At 42.3% G+C, this 18,055-nt stretch overlaps 1 protein-coding gene across 1 annotated transcript in view; it reads left to right on the forward strand.

The window, feature by feature from the left end:
- Positions 1 to 18,055, forward strand: part of LOC121932863 (sodium channel protein type 5 subunit alpha-like) — a 345,269-nt gene that overhangs the window by 206,964 nt on the left and 120,250 nt on the right. The window contains exon 15 of the mRNA XM_042471901.1: positions 2,804 to 3,160. Within this exon, the coding sequence (XP_042327835.1) occupies positions 2,804 to 3,160 (357 nt within the window). The remainder of the gene's footprint in view (positions 1 to 2,803; positions 3,161 to 18,055) is intronic.

The following is an 18,055-nucleotide window of genomic DNA, read 5'->3' on the forward strand; positions in this document are numbered from 1 at the left end:
AAGAAGAGGGAAAATGGTGCTGGAATGCAGAAGCTGCCATGGAGCAAAAGCATCCAACAAATGTGAACCTTTGGAAGAGTGTGTGTGAGAGAGTGTATGTGCAGGTGTACACAAATGCACACAGAAAAATTTGCTTGGCTATATCCAATATGTTATCCTTAAAGCACCAAAAATATGCATTGATATATTGATTTGATTGATTGCATGTTTTAAATATTCTAGAGTCATCAGTGACAGAGTATGGTGAAAAATGTAGAGAGTTAACTATCTAATTAAGATTATGGGGCCTTGTTAGTTTGTGCCGCTTGGTCTCCCCTTCTCTGTGTCTGGTATATAGAGGACAATTTGGGGCTACCTGGTATTTGTGTGAAATTTCTCACATTTTCTTCCATCTTCTAAGTCAAGGCTGAGCAACATGTAGCTCTGTGGATATTGTTAGATTGTAACAGCCAGCATACTTCACCATTGGCCAGGTTGGCTAGGGCTGATGGGAGCTGTTGCCCAGCATCATCTGACAAACCACAATTTGCCCACACCACTTCTAAACACTTTCTTTAAGGAACAAAATCAAACCACCAGTGCATCAAAATTAATCAGACATAGTGGTTTGAGTGTTGGACTATACCTCTGGAGATCAGAGTTCAATTCCTGCATGGCCATGAAATCCAATGTGTGACCTTAGGCACATCACACACTCTCAGCCTCGGGGGGGGGGGGAAGGCAAATCTCCTCTGAACAAATCTTTCCAAGAAATCCCCATGATAGGTTCACTTTAGAGTTGCCATAAGTCAGAAACAACTTGAAGACACACAACACACACACAAGATGCCCTCCAACTAAACCAGGGCACATATGGCCCATCAACATCAGAGTGTGGTTAAGATGACAAAATGAGGGAGACTTCACTAGCTAGAAGAAGCTGAAGCAGTTTGCTTTTGTCTAAGGGTCAGCCTGGAGTATCCTGGCACTGGAGCTGCTCTGCCTTTCTGTTGTTACCTTAGAGCCCTCTGTTCTGACTCTGGGCAGCTATTCACTTGCATGTCCCACTGTGCCACATGGTGCATTTGCTGCCATGTCGCATGGCATCACTCTGGGGTCACCAGCACTCTTTGGCAGAGAATGCTCAAGACCTTGTAAATCCCAGAATCCCGTAGGATGGAGTTACCATACTTAAAATGGTGTCAAACTGCATTATTTCTACAGTGTAGATGCACCCCAAATTGGAGATTACAAGGATTGAACTTGAGACCATCCGCAGACAGGGAACATAATATTACCATGGAGCTAGAGTCATTGTATCTGAGCCATAATATTTTAAATTGTAACTTGGGGGCTTTTAATAATTAATATGCCCCTCTGCAAGGAAAAAGCATATGACAGATAAAAGCCTGGGCCAGAACTATTTCCCCCCAAATGCTATTATTTTACATCAAGCCTTGTGAGCCCTTACTTCAGGGCCAAAGTGCTACGATCTAGTCACATAAATTGTGCCATTGAAGATTTGACCATATTTATCATGACACTTAAGCTTTAAAAGAGAAATATGGAAGATCCTTGATGAAATTTCTTTTGGTTCCTATCATCACATCACCTTTGTCTATTTATTTTTATGCAGTTTTCCCACAAGCTTGTATGCAAAGTGATTCATACCATGTTTCATAAAATATTACCTTTCATAAAAAAATATATATCTCGCGTTTCTGTTTGTTCAGTCATTTCATATGAAAAGAACAATGGCAATTAACAGATAACCATAGTGTCAATAAATAAATGGCTAAGAAAATATCAAGCAATACACCCTTGCATAAAATATAAATAAACCTGACCTAGGCTACCAACTTCAAACTAAACAGGAAAAAGATGAAGACAAGTAGAAATCAAAAATACAGGACATGAAAGATCAAATAAAGTTTCTTTCCATAAAGAAATAGCAATAATAATATAAGCAGCCTTAAAAATTATATTTGGTCTTATTGTACTTACATAGTTTTTCAGGGAGCAACACAATTCAGCAAAAATCTTAAAGATTAATAAAGTGCTAGAGGTTTGTTTCTTTGTTTAATTTATGTAGGCATACCTCAGTTGCCAAAGCAAATAAACTTCTTTTAAAAAAGTCTGTTATGACTTTTCCTCATCCTCTGTCAAATTGAAAGACTTTTTAGCAGCATCAGCATTGAGAGGTTGGTGAAAGAAGGCTGGAGCATGGTGACCAGGTGTCCTCCATTTCCAGGACATGTCCTACATTTTAGACTTCTGTCCAGGAATAATGCCATAATGTTCTCCATTTTGAGCATGACTAAGAAGCATGAATTTATATTTATATGAATGGTTTTAGTTTTTATTTTGCAAAGTCCTCAATTTTTCTTGAAATGTCCTACATTTTGCTGTGCCTTGTCCTCCTTTGAGTTTATGACAACTGGTCACCTTGGTCTGGAGAAATGCAGCAGCATGTCTGCAATAAACAATAAAATAAAGTTTGCGCTAGGAAAGAATGGGATTCTGCTCTAGCCTATCCTCCTATAGCTGGGTGTGCCTATCTACAATTGGTAGGGTCTTGTAAGCCGCCCTGATCATACTCATGGAAGGGCGGGGTATGAATAAAATTTATTATTATTATTATTATTATTATTATTATTTACTGCCTGAAACTGGAGTTAACAGCATCCTCAGTTGGGCTGTATTAAGAAACCAGGTACATCACTCTCTCACTCAGTACGATTCTGAATAAACCTTTTCAGTTTGATTTTGCCCAGTGCCAGGATTTTGTAGGTGTTTAATTGTGTTCCTGTGGCTTGTCTTACAGCTAAGGGTCTTCAAGCTTGCCAAGTCTTGGCCCACATTAAATACTCTCATCAAGATCATTGGGAACTCTGTGGGTGCTCTGGGAAACCTCACTGTCGTTCTAGCCATCATTGTCTTCATTTTTGCTGTGGTTGGAATGCAGCTGTTTGGAGAAGTGTATTATAGGAACGTCAACAAGATCAGCACCACAGGTCAGCTGCCACGCTGGCATATGAAGGACTTCTTCCATTCCTTCCTCATCATCTTCCGCATTCTCTGTGGAGAATGGATTGAAACTATGTGGGACTGTATGAGAGTGGATGGACAACCTTTGTGTCTCCTGGTCTTCCTGCTGGTCATGGTGATCGGGAATTTGGTGGTAAGTACTATAAAACATACATATTTTTAAAAAAGCATTCTTCTTCTGCTTTCTTACTGTGGGTACCAGTTTTTTTTTTTACTGTGGGTACCAGATTTCATTGGCTCTATAGCTTGAACCAAGAACGTCCTGGCATTGAGTCTGGGATCTAGCAGAGTGAGCTCAGGTGCTTGTCTTAGCTATGCATCAGTGGTCTTGAAGCTGGGAAGCAGTATGAAGGGCTTTAGGGCCATCAGAAGAAATCAATGGAGAGAGTTCACACATCCAAACTACTCAAGAGTAGGATCAGGATAAGTGTTGAGTGCTCTGAACAGATGAGTCAGTAATCTGTTTGGTTGGGTTTTCAAATCACCTTTCATCCAGGGAACTAATCTTAAACAGGGGAAAGCAAAAGTCATACTGTTGAAAGCAACATGGATAATCACAGAGACTATATTTAGCTCAACAAAGCTGGCAGTTATATTCCGGATTCAGAATGTTGTGATGTCTCAGTTTCCTTGCCTTTCACTTGATGGCATAGCAAGGAGTTGGGTTTCTTGGGTTTCCTTCCAGAGATCATGGTTCTGAGCTTCTGCTCTTGAATATGTCATTGTTGAGTATCCAAAGTAGGTTATTTTCTTTTGTGCACATGTAATGTATATCCTACTCTGAGATTCTAGATTTCTTGTGCCATTTTTCACACCTAGAGCACATTAGATAGGTTTTAGATCTGCACAAGATAGGTTTATCCAGATAGTGTTACCTTGGGTGGGTTCCTTGTTTGTTGTATAATCATGTAAGCTGGGTTGATTGCATAAAACAGCCTTCCCCACCTTGGTGTCCTCCAGATGTGTTAGGCACATTATTTCCAGCCAATATGACCATTCATTTCATGAGGATGATGGATCTTTAATCCAACCTATTATTATTATTATTATTATTATTATTATTATTATTAACATGTCCTGAGGGCACTACACTGGAGAAGGTCAACGTAGCTCTTTGGTACTCAGTTGGACCCATCCACAGTGTTGCAAAATTCATAAACATGCACACACACCATGGCCATGTGTGGCAGCTTCAATCTGAAGGGTCTGCCATATGGCTGCATGTGACATTCTCACAATCCACTATATTAATCTAGTCTAGAAGTGGAAACATGTAGCACTCCAGACATTGCCACGCTCTCGTCAGCCCTATCCAGCATGTCCAGTGGTCAGGGATAACAGTTATCATTGTTCAGCAGCATCATGAGTGTCTCAAGAGTCCTGGATCTGATCAAGCCTTCAGGATCTGTTGACACCAATCAGCTGATTAAGCTTCTGCAAAGCTTTCCTGATATCAGTGAGGTATGTTCAGTATAGGGTAACTTATCTGAGCCTGAATTTATGATATGTGTGATCATCTAGGTGTTAACATTTGTGGCTGGGAAAGCATGTCAGCAATTCCTAAGCCTTTGGCGTAAACTCATGCTTCCTGAAATGCGTGCTGGCACATCACAGCATTAAGGCAAGGCTGCCAATTTCCAGTCAGATGATGTTAGTCATTCCAGTAGTCTTGAATATCTTGACCACAGGCACCAAATTAGGGTCTGTGTAGCTCTCTTTAGCACCATTATAATGCACCGCCGTAATCACAGTGCAGTCTGAGTATCATCGATGCATGCTGTCAAGGGTCTGATGAAATCAGGGAATGGATGGAATGCATCTCCCACGCATTACAGCAAAATGACTTCAGGACTATCCAGGCTGTATAATGATGTTTACAGTAAGATTTTGCAAAATGGCTCAGCAGGTTTCAGATGGAAATGAAGGTCACGAGGGTTAATACAGCAAACCACGGGCTGGCAAGTTATTAAGAAACGATGGAGAGCCTCGTTAACAGCACTTTATCAGCCATCCTGATGGTTGCCAACAAAATGTAATTGTACCCCACTCTGCATCATATAAACTGACACCAAGGAGTTGTGCCATACCACCTGTCTCTCCAAGGAGAGTTTTGTGGTGTGATTTTGAAAATGTTTAGCAGCCTTGCTCAGCAGAACAAGCCTAGCTACTGGAAGACAAAGAGGGGACCTTTGGAATGGTGACCTCTAAGCCTCAGTGCTGAAGTTGTTAATCCTGAGATCCAATCTGTGTTACTGCATTCTGCTTATTTTATTTCTGAGCAAGGTAGCAGACACTGAATTCCTTTAGCATAATGGAGAACCTGAGATTTTCAGTGGCACCACTCAGCAAAATATTGCACTGCTGTTACAGCTTAGCAGGACAGTAGCCAACTGTTATACACTGTGTTTCAGTATCATCACCGTTGATAACCAGAGGATGTTATTGCTGCTACCACCTCAACAAGAGTTGTTTGTGTGGACCCAGTGAACCAGAGCTGGACAAAGGGCAGGCTTCTAGAGGTTTTTGCCCTGCAGCTCCCACAATTCCTCATAGTTGGCTATCCTGGCTAGGACTGATGGGTGTTGTAGACCAAAAACATCTGAAGGGCCAGAGTTGCCCATATAATGAGGCTGGTTTTGACCTGGTTCTTTGGTCTAAGCCAGTGGTTCTCAACCTTCCTAATGCTGTGGTCCTTTAATACAGTTCCTCATGTTGCAGTTACCCCCAACCAGAAAATTATTTTTGTTGCTACTTCATAACTGACACAAAGTTATAAATATGTGTTCATAAATATGTGTTTTCCAATGGTCTTAGATGATCCCTGTGAAAGGATTGTTCAACCCCCAAAGGGATTGCGACACACAGGTTGAGAACCGCTGGTCTAAGTAATATCTCATTCAAGCAAAGAGCCAGGCACTCAGACTAGAGGTTTTAGATAGCCTCTGTAACCTTCCAGATAGACAACTTTTTGCCTCACCTCACCCAGCATCCCTAGGTTTCAAACAGAAGCATCATGCTCTTAGTCTGGGACAAATGCATGCCATTCTTGTTCACAATCACAGAAGTGCAACTCTAAGCTTCTGTGACTCTGACCAAAATTGGTTTTCAGCTCTTGAATTTGATGGAGCTAGGCACAAGAAATGAAGGAACAAACTCTCATAATAGATCTGGACCTGCCAGTAAATGAGCCCAGTGAAGGAAAGCCAGTTATCCCTACAGGGAGCATTGGACTGATCCGCAGTCTGTGAATTCATATCCAAGGAACCAGAGTGAGGCCCAGGTTACCCTTCTGAAAGAATTCTGACTTGTTCTGATTTTGGAAATGAATCTCAGTCATGCACCCTACTGCATATTAAATGTTGAAAGATGATACATTATTTTCTGCAATGAAGTAAAAATGTTAGGGGGTTATGGCAGAGGTGATGGGGAGAAGAGGAGACATTATGGCTGGCAATAAGATTTGGGAAAAGTTGAAATGCTTCCGATTGAATTTTGATACTATATGTCTGTTTTATATCTCTTCTAAGTATGTAGGTCAGGTTTCCTGTATCTGGCAATGCAGTTATCATCTGAGACAATGTTTACATTCAAATATATATTTCCCCCTCCAGGAAGCAAATGTCTCCACTCACAAGAACAAAGATAACATTTTTGAAATAATAGTGTCTTCTTAATTTGGAGGCAGGGGGCGAGGCAAAGACTGCAATTTTTATGTGCACTTTTATTTCTGGTGCCTGATGCCTCAAAGTGGATGGTACTCTTTTTATCAACAATATCCCCTGACTTCTAAATATTTAACAGATACAAAGTAGTTTGAGTGTATTTATTCAAGAGATCAAGAGCCTTTTCTGGAAAAAAAAAATCTAGCATAGTTAACTATGAGCAGGATTAGCTGCCGAAGGCAGGCATTTCTTCAGCTCTTGGATAAATACAGCTCCTGAACTGTGTTAAAATGCAGGAAATGTTAAAATGCAGGAAATGATGCCAAGTATGAGAATGTGAGCAGGGCTTTGCAGTCTAGCAAGATTGCACATGTGTAGGAAAAGAAAGAGAGAGAGAGAGAGAGAGCTGGAGGGAATCACAACTTTAATTTATTTAAAAATGGATGTTTCTAGTCCCTATGATGGCAAATATATGCTAGACATTAGTTGCACTGAGATGTTCTGGAATTTAGGCCAATGCATACACACACACAAGGAGGTGCAGCATGTGGGCTCAGTATCCCTCCTTGTGTATTTCTCTCATTCTCAAGTGGAGAATGATTTTCTCAGGAAGAGAACCCCCTCATTATTTATGGAGTCTCTCTATGCAACTCAGAATGCCAGAAAATCACTTCTGAGAATTGCAGTAGAGAGTCTCCATGCACAGGAGATGCTCCCCCCTTCAGAAAGTCATACTCCATATGTAGATAGTGATGGAAATGATGGCCAGTGGTCACACCAGGTAGGACGGGGGTACTGTCAGTTCAAGTCCAAAAATGTAACTTTCCCAAGCTCAGGCTAGATGGGTTGAAGTAGCTCTTGTTCAGTAGAACATAATGTGATGCATGAAGATGGTCCAGCACTCAGTTATATGGATGTCATGAGATTAAGACCTTTACAGACCCTAAGTACTTAGAAGATTTTAGTGCCTGTATATGTACCTAATTCAAAATATAAACAATAATAAACAGTACAAAACCTTTAGTAACCTTTAGTAAGATGGAAAATAATGTTTATTTTGGTATACTTCCACTTTATTCATATTTGAAAAATTTTCTCCTACGTTTTCTAACTGCAAAGTCTTTGACTAGATCCCTAAAGCTAATCTTAGACACTGCATTTGCTTCTAGATGTATTAGAGGTAAACCTGCCTTGCATAGTTTTATTTTGGGATTTGCATCATTTGCACTTTTGCACCATATAGTCCATGGTAAATAAAATCCATGATAACTCCAGCAGTGGAAAACTTCTGTGGTGTCTCCCTTCTCTTGATGACTTAAGCATGTGCTTATTTTACTTCATGGTTAATCCAGCCCTGCATGAAGGGGAAAGTTGCTTGAATCAAGATTAACTGAGTTGTGGTACAAAGCAGCAGCTTCTAATTTGGTTAGGTCCTTGAAAGATCCATGAGGTGTAAAATGAGAGATGCTGAATTCTCAGAAGGTTGAGCAGTTGAAGGACCTGGGTTTCTGGAAGGTCTAGGCTTTACTGGTCCTAAGCATGCTCTACACATCCCATGAAAATGCCAGGAGCTCCCCAAAGGGCTTGCAAATGTCTATGTCTTCACTTCTCATTTAAATGTTGCTATTCGTGCCAGCTGGTGGGTCCCATGTTGAAGAGACAGTGAATCCATTCTGGGTTTTAATGCAGATGTTAAATAAACTCCCCAAAGAGCTGAATGCATTTGGGGACAGGGCTGATCAGATATCTCCTTCAATGTTCAAAGTAAAGTATTTCCCACTCCTCTGATATGGGAGTCACCAGCTCTCACTAGTTACTATCTTAACTCCAAGAAATATTCTTTTGCTTTCTGAAGCTGAGCATGTGCATTCCTGTCTGTAATTGAGAAGCACAAAGGAATAGATTATTTAGGCACTATATCTAGCCCTCCTCCCTTTCCTTTTGGATGTATTAGGTTGCTACCTGGGTCATTCTGACCCACATTATAATGAAGAGCAGAAAGCACCCTGCCTACTTCCCATTTTACTTTCAGAAGAGTGTGATTGCTCAGTTGCTTTCTTTTAAAAAACATTAACCATTTCCTAGGAAAGAAGCTTTGCCCAGATTTGACATGTGCAAAAATGATCACTTTTCACCAATGATCTGAAGCTCATCCTCACTCCACCCCTGAGTGAAATCCCATATTGGACAATTAGAAATATGGTGGACTTGGCAAATGAAGGATTACCCTTCTGTTCCAAACATATTCTCCCATAAGAAGGGGCAGCCAAACAAAGAAGATTGGGAATGTTAGCCCCCAAAATTCCTGATCATTCTTGGGTGGAAGGAGGTTCATAGCAGCAGAGGACCTGTTTCACAATCAGAAGGCTAACAAGAAGGCATGGATTCATCTTAACACACAATTTAACCTTCTCCAACCTGGCTCTGTTAAGGCATCTTAAACTACAATATCTATCAACCGCACCAAACAGAAGCTATAGCCTAAAAACCCAGGGAACACTAGGTTGAGAGTGTCTGATTCCATGAGGAGGGACTTCTTGCAACAGACGAGTTGCCTCTCACGCAAGTTGGAAGAAATGTTTTTGCCAACAGTCTCAAGAACATGATCAGGAGAGCTTTAAACTGAGTTCTGAGGGGAAGGGAGACAATATTAAGGAAGGTGAAAGGGATGGCGAAAATAGTCAAACTGACATAGAGGAAACAAGGCAAACAGTGCAAGGACCCAACAATGGGAGGCAAAAAAACTTGCACAGGCAGCAAGTAAAAGGGACCCATGGTCTGCGATGTCTCTACACTAATGCACAGAGCATGGGAAATAAGCAAGATGAACTCGAACTCCTAGTACAACAAAGCAAATATGATATAATAGGCATCACTGAAACCTGGTGGGATGAGTCTCATGATTGGAATGTGGAAATAGAGGGGTATAACCTTTTTAAGAGAAATAGGCCAAACAAGAAAGGAGGAGGAATAGCACTATATGTCAGAGATATTTACAACAGTGAAGAGATCCAGGACATCAATCCTGGAAGCCAGGTGGAGAGCATCTGGGTAAAAATTAAAGGGGAGGGAAACAACAAGGATGTTACGGTGGGAGTCTACTACAGACCCCCAAGTCAGACTGAGGAATTTAATGATATCTTTCTAGAACAGATGACCACACAGTCAGAAAAGAGAGATGTAGTAGTGATGGGCGACTTCAACTATCCTGATATTTTTTGGAAGTCAAACTCAGCAAAATCCTCAAGGCCTAGCAAATTCCTCACTTGCCTGGAAGACAATTTCATGGTCCAAAAGGTGGAAGAGGCAACAAGAGGGTCAGCTATTTTAGATCTGATCCTAACCAACAAGGATGACTTGGTTAATGGGGTGCAAGTGGTGGGATCATTAGGTGGAAGTGACCATGTTCTCCTGGAGTTTGTAATACAGTGGAAAGGAGAAGCCAGGCATAGTCAGACACGCATCCTAGACTTTAGGAGAGCGGATTTCAGTAAACTTAGAGAAGTATTGAGGGCGATTCCATGGTCAGAAATACTAAAAGATAAAGGAGTTCTGGACGGATGGGACTTTCTCAAAAGGGAGATACTGAAGGCACAATTTCAAACAGTTCCAGTGAGAAAGAAAAACGGGAGGTGTCTCAAGAAACAAGGATGGATGACTAAGGAACTTTCAACTGAGCTGAGTTTGAAACGGAACATGTATAAGAAATGGAAAAAGGGGGAAATCACAAAAAAGGAATTCAAAGAAATAGCAGGCATGTGTAGGGGTAAAGTCAGAAAAGCTAAAGCACAGAATGAACTCAGGCTTGCTAGAGAGGTTAAGAACAATAAAAAGAGCTTTTTTGGATATGTCCGCAGCAAAAGGAAGAAGAAGGAAACGGTAGGGCCACTGCGTGGAGAAGATGGCAAAATGCTAACAGAAGACAGAGAAAAGGCAGAATTACTCAATACCTTCTTTGCCACAGTCTTCTCAGAAAAGGCAAAGGGTGCTCAACCTGAGGATAATGGAGCAGAGGACAGAATAGGGGAATTTCAGCACAGAATAAGTAAAGAGATAGTAGAGGAACACCTTGTTAATCTAAATGAATTTAAGTCTCCGGGACCAGATGAACTCCATCCAAGGGTATTAAAAGAACTGGCAAATGTAATATCGGAGCCATTGGCAATAATCTTTGAATACTCCTGGAAAACAGGAGAGATCCCAGCAGACTGGCGGAGGGCAAACATTGTCCCCATCTTCAAAAAGGGGAAAAAAGAGGATCCCAACAATTATCATCCAGTTAGTCTGACATCAATACCAGGAAAGATTCTGGAGCAGATCATTAAACAGAGAGTCTGTGAACATATGTCATGCCCAGCCTGGAAGATGGCTTGGAGGACTCAGAGGATGAGCTAGAGCCTCTGGGATCTGAACCTATAATGGAGGAGCCAGAGCCCCAGGGGCTTGAACCTGTAATGGAGGAGCCAGAGGCTGGCCCTAGTTCTGCTGGAGCAGAGTCTATGGCCCCTCCAGAGGTTCAGCAGTCAAGTTTGCCTGGTGCCGAGGCTGTGGACATGGAGGAGGATCTGGGCAGCGTGCCTACCTTCAATGAGCGTCGAGCAGAAAGAGAGGGCCTTCGAAGATCTCGGAGACTTTATCAGAAGCGTCTTCGTAATCAGGCACAGCTGAAGGCCAGCTCCTTGCCTTCTTAAGCACCTGGAGCATGTGTGGTTCTTTGCCAGTGGATATCTGACTCTTTTAGAGGAAAGACTCTGTCTCTGGCTCCTTGGCTTCTTGTCTTGACTACCCGGAAACCTGACCTTGGACTGCTTTATCTACCTGCCTATCTGTTACCCTGAACCTCGGACCGTCTGACAATTCTTCTGGTAAACCCTTTTTGCAAAGCTACTGCAACTCTCCAGGACTGTGTAGCTTACATTGACTTTGCTGTGCTGGGAGGGGATTGTTTGTTTGAAAACTAGCTGCTTTATCAGCCCTTTGGCTGCTTTCCCGGACAACATCTAGAAGGCAATGCCATAATCACAAAAAGTCAACATGGGTTTCAGAGAAACAAGTCATGCCAGACAAACCTGATCTCTTTCTTTGATAAAATTACCAGCTTGGTAGATGAAGGGAATGCTGTGGATATAGTATATCTTGATTTCAGTAAGGCCTTTGACAAAGTTCCCCATGACATTCTTGCAAACAAGCTTGTAAAATGTGGGCTAGACAAAGGAACTGTTAAATGGATCTGTAATTGGTTGACCGGCCGAACCCAAAGGGTGCTCAACAATGGCTCTTTTTCCTCCTGGAGGGAAGTGACCAGTGGGGTCCCACAGGGCTCTGTCCTGGGCCCAGTGCTATTCAACATCTTTATCAATGACCTGGATGACAGAATTGGGAGCATACTTATCAAATTTGCAGATGACACCAAATTAGGAGGAATAGCTAATACCCCAGAGGACAGGATCAAGATCCAAAATGACCTGAATAGACTAGAAAGCTGGGCCAAAGCTAACAAAATGAAATTCAACACAGAGAAATGTAAGGTATTGCACTTAGGGCGGAAAAATAAAATGCACAGATATAGGATGGGTGACACCTGGCTGAATGAAACTACGTGTGAAAGGGATCTAGGAGTCCAAGTAGACCACAAGTTGAACATGAGTGAACAGTGTGATGCGGCAGCTAAAAAGGCCAATGCAATTTTAGGCTGCATCAATAAAAGTATAGTGTCTAGATCAAGAGAAGTAATAGTGCCACTGTATTCTGCTTTGGTCAGGCCCCACCTGGAATATTGTGTCCAGTTCTGGGTGCCACAATTCAGAAAGGACATTGAGAAACTGGAGCGTGTCCAAAGGAGGGTAACTAAAATGGTGAAGGGTCTGGAAACCATGCCCTATGAGGAACGACTTAGGGAGCTGGGGATGTTTAGCCTGGAGAAAAGAAGGTTAAGAGGTGATATGATAGCCCTGTTTAAATATTTGAAAGGATGTCATGTTGAAGAGGGAGCAAGCTTGTTTTCTGCTGCTCCAGAGAACAGGACCTGGAACAATGGATGCAAGCTACAGGAAAAGAGATTCCACCTGAACATTAGGAGGAACTTCCTGACAGTAAGGGCTGTTCGACAATGGAATGCACTCCCTCGGAGGGTGATAGAGTCTCCTTCCTTGGAGGTCTTTAAACAGAGGCTGGATGGCCATCTGTCAGGGATGCTTTGATGGCAGGGGGTTGGACTGGATGGCCCTTGCGGTCTCTTCCAACTCTACGATTCTATGATTCTATGATTCTATAATGTACTGCATACCTGCAGAAAAAGAAGATGATTTCATTGGTTGACTTGGCCAAGTATTCATCCAGCCCAGTACTGTACGCTGTTTCCAACAGGGGACAGGCTGAAGGTCTGGATGCTCAGAGGTAGCCTTGCCTATCTGTTTGTTCCCAGAGTCTATTCTCCACTCTAAACACATGCTGGATCTGTTTGGAACTGAAGTTCTAATCTCATCAGCTCTATGTGTACATTCTTTCACCAAGTGGAATACCAAGGCCAGAATTGTGTTGTTGGCAAGTGGGCACTCCTTTACAGTTGCAGCTGTATGATTTTGGCCACTGTGCAATGGGTACATTTGGTTCATGGCTGTATAAGAGACATGCAAGCAGAATTTAGACACATAGTCATGTTAGTCTGCAATATTAATATACAAAAGAAGCATGTAGCACATTTGAGAGTAACTGAGTGAAATAAGTTGTACCGTAAGATTTTGTAGACTTGGTCTGCTTCCTTAGATGCATGGAGTGATCTGGTGCCCAGGAAGGACCTTTATAATCCGACTGTATGAATAGCAATAAATGCAAAACTTGTGGGTGGGATGAGGAGGAGGCACGTTCAGTTTTAACTGTGGTTGTTGAGGGGCAAAAGCAGAAGGAAAGATGTTGCCTAAGGCCAGCATGGACCAATGACCACATGAATGTGTTTTTTTGGGGGGATATGGTGTGTGCTGGCTGGGAACTGGAAAAGAGATATGATAAACTAGCACATTCTTGGATTGTATGTAACTGTTTCTCAGTGCCTTCAGTGCACTGTTGTTGTTTTTAAACTAGAACAACCAGTGTGTATTCTGTGCTGCACAATTGGACAAGATGCAGGCCCATGGGCACACAATTGGTTGCATAGTGTGAGTATTCAGCAGAAGGGTAATGTAGCACAATCACTATGTAAGCACCATGCTGGTTCTCAGCCCAAGTGTTCTAAACTACAAGCTTATCATCAAACATGGCCGTAAGGACTAAAGTCTTGCATGGTTTTTCTGTTTGTTTAAAAAACTGGAAGGACAGGCACGGATTCTCCTCATGCTGAATTCTGTACCCAATCCCAATGTTTCCATGTCCTGGTGTGGTTGTAGAAGACGCGCACGGCCTTGCCTGTAGGAAATGCAGTTTAGAAAAAGAACTGGGAAGCATCCAGAAAGCCCGAGGCAGTGTCTGAGATAAGGAGAGAAGAGTCGGAGTCTATTACATCACCTTGGACACCTCATTAAGCAGAGTGAATTCATCTCCAGACACATCCTGCTTAGCCAAGGAGAGGAAGCTCTAGCAGATGAATAAGCACATTTGAGGACACAAGCAAGAGACAATTGTCATCACATTTATAATCCTATTTGCTTCCGTTCTGCTTGGGAGGATACTAGTTTGGTGCTATGTTAAAATCTGCCCTTAAAACTCTCTAATATTTTTTTTTCCTTTTGGTTCCTTCTAGCTTCTTAAAAAAGGTTGCATAGAAGAAGTCTATATGCTGCCATAGTTCACAAGCATGCCAGACTTGGATTAAATTTATGTCCAAATCCCCACCCTGTTTTAAAACTTTATTGGATGACTATTTGTTGTCTCTCACTATTATCTACCTTGCAAGAGTCTTATGAAGCAGAAAGTGGATTCTGTGCCCTGCCCTGTGAGTGGAAATATGAGAGGTGATAAAACAGTCATACAAACAATTCTGCAGAAACGAACTACTCATCTCTGAACATCCCTCCTCAAAGGCTGCATTCCTCCTGCAGAAGTTGGTCAGAGTTGCAGGCAGTCTATGATCAGGTCAAGAGCAAAAAATATAGGTAGTGTGCTTTCTACTTTCTTCATCTCTCTGTCAAGCTTTCCCTTTCTGACTTTCCTTTTCCACCAGTCCTGCTCCCTATTTCTGCCAACCCCTTTCCCTCTCCCTGTCACTATTACAAAATTAGACTGACTCCCCCAAGTTGGCTACCTCTGCTTTTAATGGCTTGAAAGCAATGGAATGGAGGTTCAATTCTGATATGAAATTTTCCAAGGAGTCCAAAAAGTGAGGCAGCTCTGTTGCTAAAGCCATCTCAATGAATTGGTTCTAGCAGGTTTCCCCTTTGTGAGGAGCAGGTCTGTTGTGAAGCTAATGGATTTTACCTAATTGACCATTCAAGCCCAAGCCACCCCAAAACACATTGGATTACCACAGGGATAATTCAAACACATTTCATGGCTGCTGGGATAATTCATCTCTCCTCTCCATAGACAAGTGACTGTGAAGATTGCAGCTAAATTCAGAAGGCAGTGAGGAGGAGGCAAGCAACTCATTACACTATTTCTGCCAGTCAGGAAGTCCTGGTGTTTAACACTGTGAGCACTGGCTCCACTACACCGTGGGCTGAGAAGGATGGAAAGGGGAAAGGTACCAAGGGTGCATCTACACTGTAGAAATAATGGAATTTGATGCCACTTCAAGTGCTATATCTCCATCCTGTGGAATCCTGGAATTTATAATTTTACAAGGTCTTTAACCTTCTTTGCCAAAGCGTGCTGGTGCTTCAGAAAACTACAAATTTCAGGATTCTGTAGAACGCAGCCATGGCATTTAAAGTGGTGTCAAACTGCATTATTTCGATAATGCACCCCAAGTCCTTTCTGGTACTAGGGACAGAAAGATGATTTGAAAATATTTCAAAATTGGTTGAAATGTGTGGCTGATACTCTGCTTCAGAGATGTGACCATGATGTTGTGTCCATACGTTATGTTCATGGCAATGGTACCTGTCTTGCCCTTCCTTCCCCCCACTGTTCTGCCCTGTACATCCCTCTACATTTTGAATCTTTAAAAAGCTACAACTAGAATGGTCCATTGGCTATTAATGTCACACTTCCCTTTAACTCTCTGTTTAAAGAACAAATTTCTGGCTGCCATTTCAACAAGAGGGAGTGAGTTTTTGCCCACAATGAAGGAAGGCAAGTTCCCAAACTGCTTCCCTTAGTTTTCTGATGGTACCTTCCTTGACTGAGGGGCTGTACAGACTGCCCTGATAAAGCAGTTCCATGCTGTTCCTGGGAGCACTGGATCAGGTCTGCGGCAGCCTCATACCACAGGCCCAATCCTGCACTTTGCTGCCCCCCAAAGTGCTGGCAAAATGCTGCTGTTTCTTAAATCAGTGAAAAGCCACCCTTGCTGCAGAGGTGGCTGCTTTTTGCTGATTCTTTGGCACAGTACCTCTAAATCAGGGGTAGGCAACCTGCGGCCCACGGGCCAGATGCGGCCCGGCGAGGCCTTGGGACCGGCCCCAGCCCGGTCCTGCCGCCGATTGCCACTGGGGCCTTTGAGGGGCAATTGTCTATAGAAGCCTCAGAAACATGTATTTATATTAACATTTTTTTAAAAATCAGCAAATTTTTTCACATGTCCTCCATTTTTAAACAAAGTGTCCTCCATTAGAAAATTTTGTCCTACATTTGTCCTGGTTTATTTATATATTTAAATTTTTTTACAATCATTTAATTATTTATTTATTGACTTCGGCCCCCCAGTTGTCTGAGGGACAGCAACCTGGCCCCCGGCTCAAAAAGGTTGCCTACCCCTGCTCTAAATGTTGCACCGAAGAAGGTGGGGGGTGATGCCATCCACCGTGTGGTCACTGTGACGCTGGCAACAGGGCAGAGTCGGGGTGGGTGGCATGTGGTCACCACACCCCCACTCCATCCCTATGCCAGCATTTCTTGCCAATCTGTACAGCCCCTGAATTTAGTTAAGTAATTCAGGAGCAGGAAGGGATGCATTACTATTAGAAAAGGCTGCTCTAGCCCTTTTGAAATTGCAGACACTGGTCTAAAAACATTCCTTAGCTCATACTTTTGGCATTGTTACTGTGTGCTTTCAGGTAGTTTCCAACTTATGGTGACCCTAAGAACCTATCATGGGGTTTTCTTGGCAAGATTTGTTCATGGCCAAGCAGGGAATCAAACCCTGGTCTTCAGAGTTGTAGTTCAACACTCAAACCTCTACGCCATGCTGGTTGTCAGTGGTGTAAAAGAAGTCATGAATGGCCCCATAGTATGGTTGCCTGTATTATCAGCTGGTATTATATGAGGACTTGAAGTTGAGAGATAGTGGCTTGCTCTTGTATTAGAAAATTCATTAAAAATTATACAAATATATAGTTGTCTCAGAGTGCATGCAAGGATTTCTTATTTTAAAATATCCACTCTGTAATTTTGCACACCTTGTTTCTGCATGCAAGATCTATAATGTGGGGTATCTTTTCATCAAGTGACTCCCAGCATATATTTGAAGGCACCTCAGACCTGCCAGAGAACTGTATCACATACCTCTTATATCTTAGCAAAGAAAGTTGTCAGTCAAGGCCTTATACGTCTACCTTTCTTTCCACAGAATCAAGGCATGAGATACTGCATAAACCTGATCTCTTACTAGACAGTAGAAATGGTAGAAAATGAGAACATCTGTAAACCCCAAGTGATAGAAAGTGCTGGGGAAATTTTCAAAAATTAGACAAATACCAAATAAATATGAGATGTTTTGAATCTTCCTCCCTTCTCATTCTTAAAGTCTCAAGTAGTTATGTGTGTGTGAGTGTGGGGGAAATGGTTTGCCTCAGTAAACAACAATGATTGGATGCTGTGCCTTTTCAAATAATTTTGGACTACAACTTCTATCGCTGGTTGTGCTGGCTATGACTAATGTGAGCTAGAGTCCAGCAACATCTGGAAGACCGCAGTTATTTTTTCTTTTAGGAGGGACTGAACTAAAAACCTTCACACTCACATCTAACTGCTAGGCTGCACTTTCTCTGAGAAAGGTGAGGGCAGCTACGGAAAGGGAGATATTCTTTGCAGGGTTCCTCATGTGGAAGATATCTGGAGTCATGATGATTTTGCAGGTTGGCCTAAATACCCTAAAGGAACCAGATTCTGTCTGATCATAGAAACTAACCAGGGTCAGCCCTAGTTAGTATGTGGATGGGAGGCTGCCAATGAAAACCAGGTGCTGTAGGCTATATTTCAGAGGAAGGGACTGGCAAAACCACCTCTGAGTATTCCTTTCCTAAGAAAACCCTATGAAATTTATGAGATCACTA

The sequence above is a fragment of the Sceloporus undulatus genome, chromosome 6 (genome assembly GCF_019175285.1).
Source record: "Sceloporus undulatus isolate JIND9_A2432 ecotype Alabama chromosome 6, SceUnd_v1.1, whole genome shotgun sequence".
NCBI lineage: Eukaryota > Metazoa > Chordata > Lepidosauria > Squamata > Phrynosomatidae > Sceloporus > Sceloporus undulatus.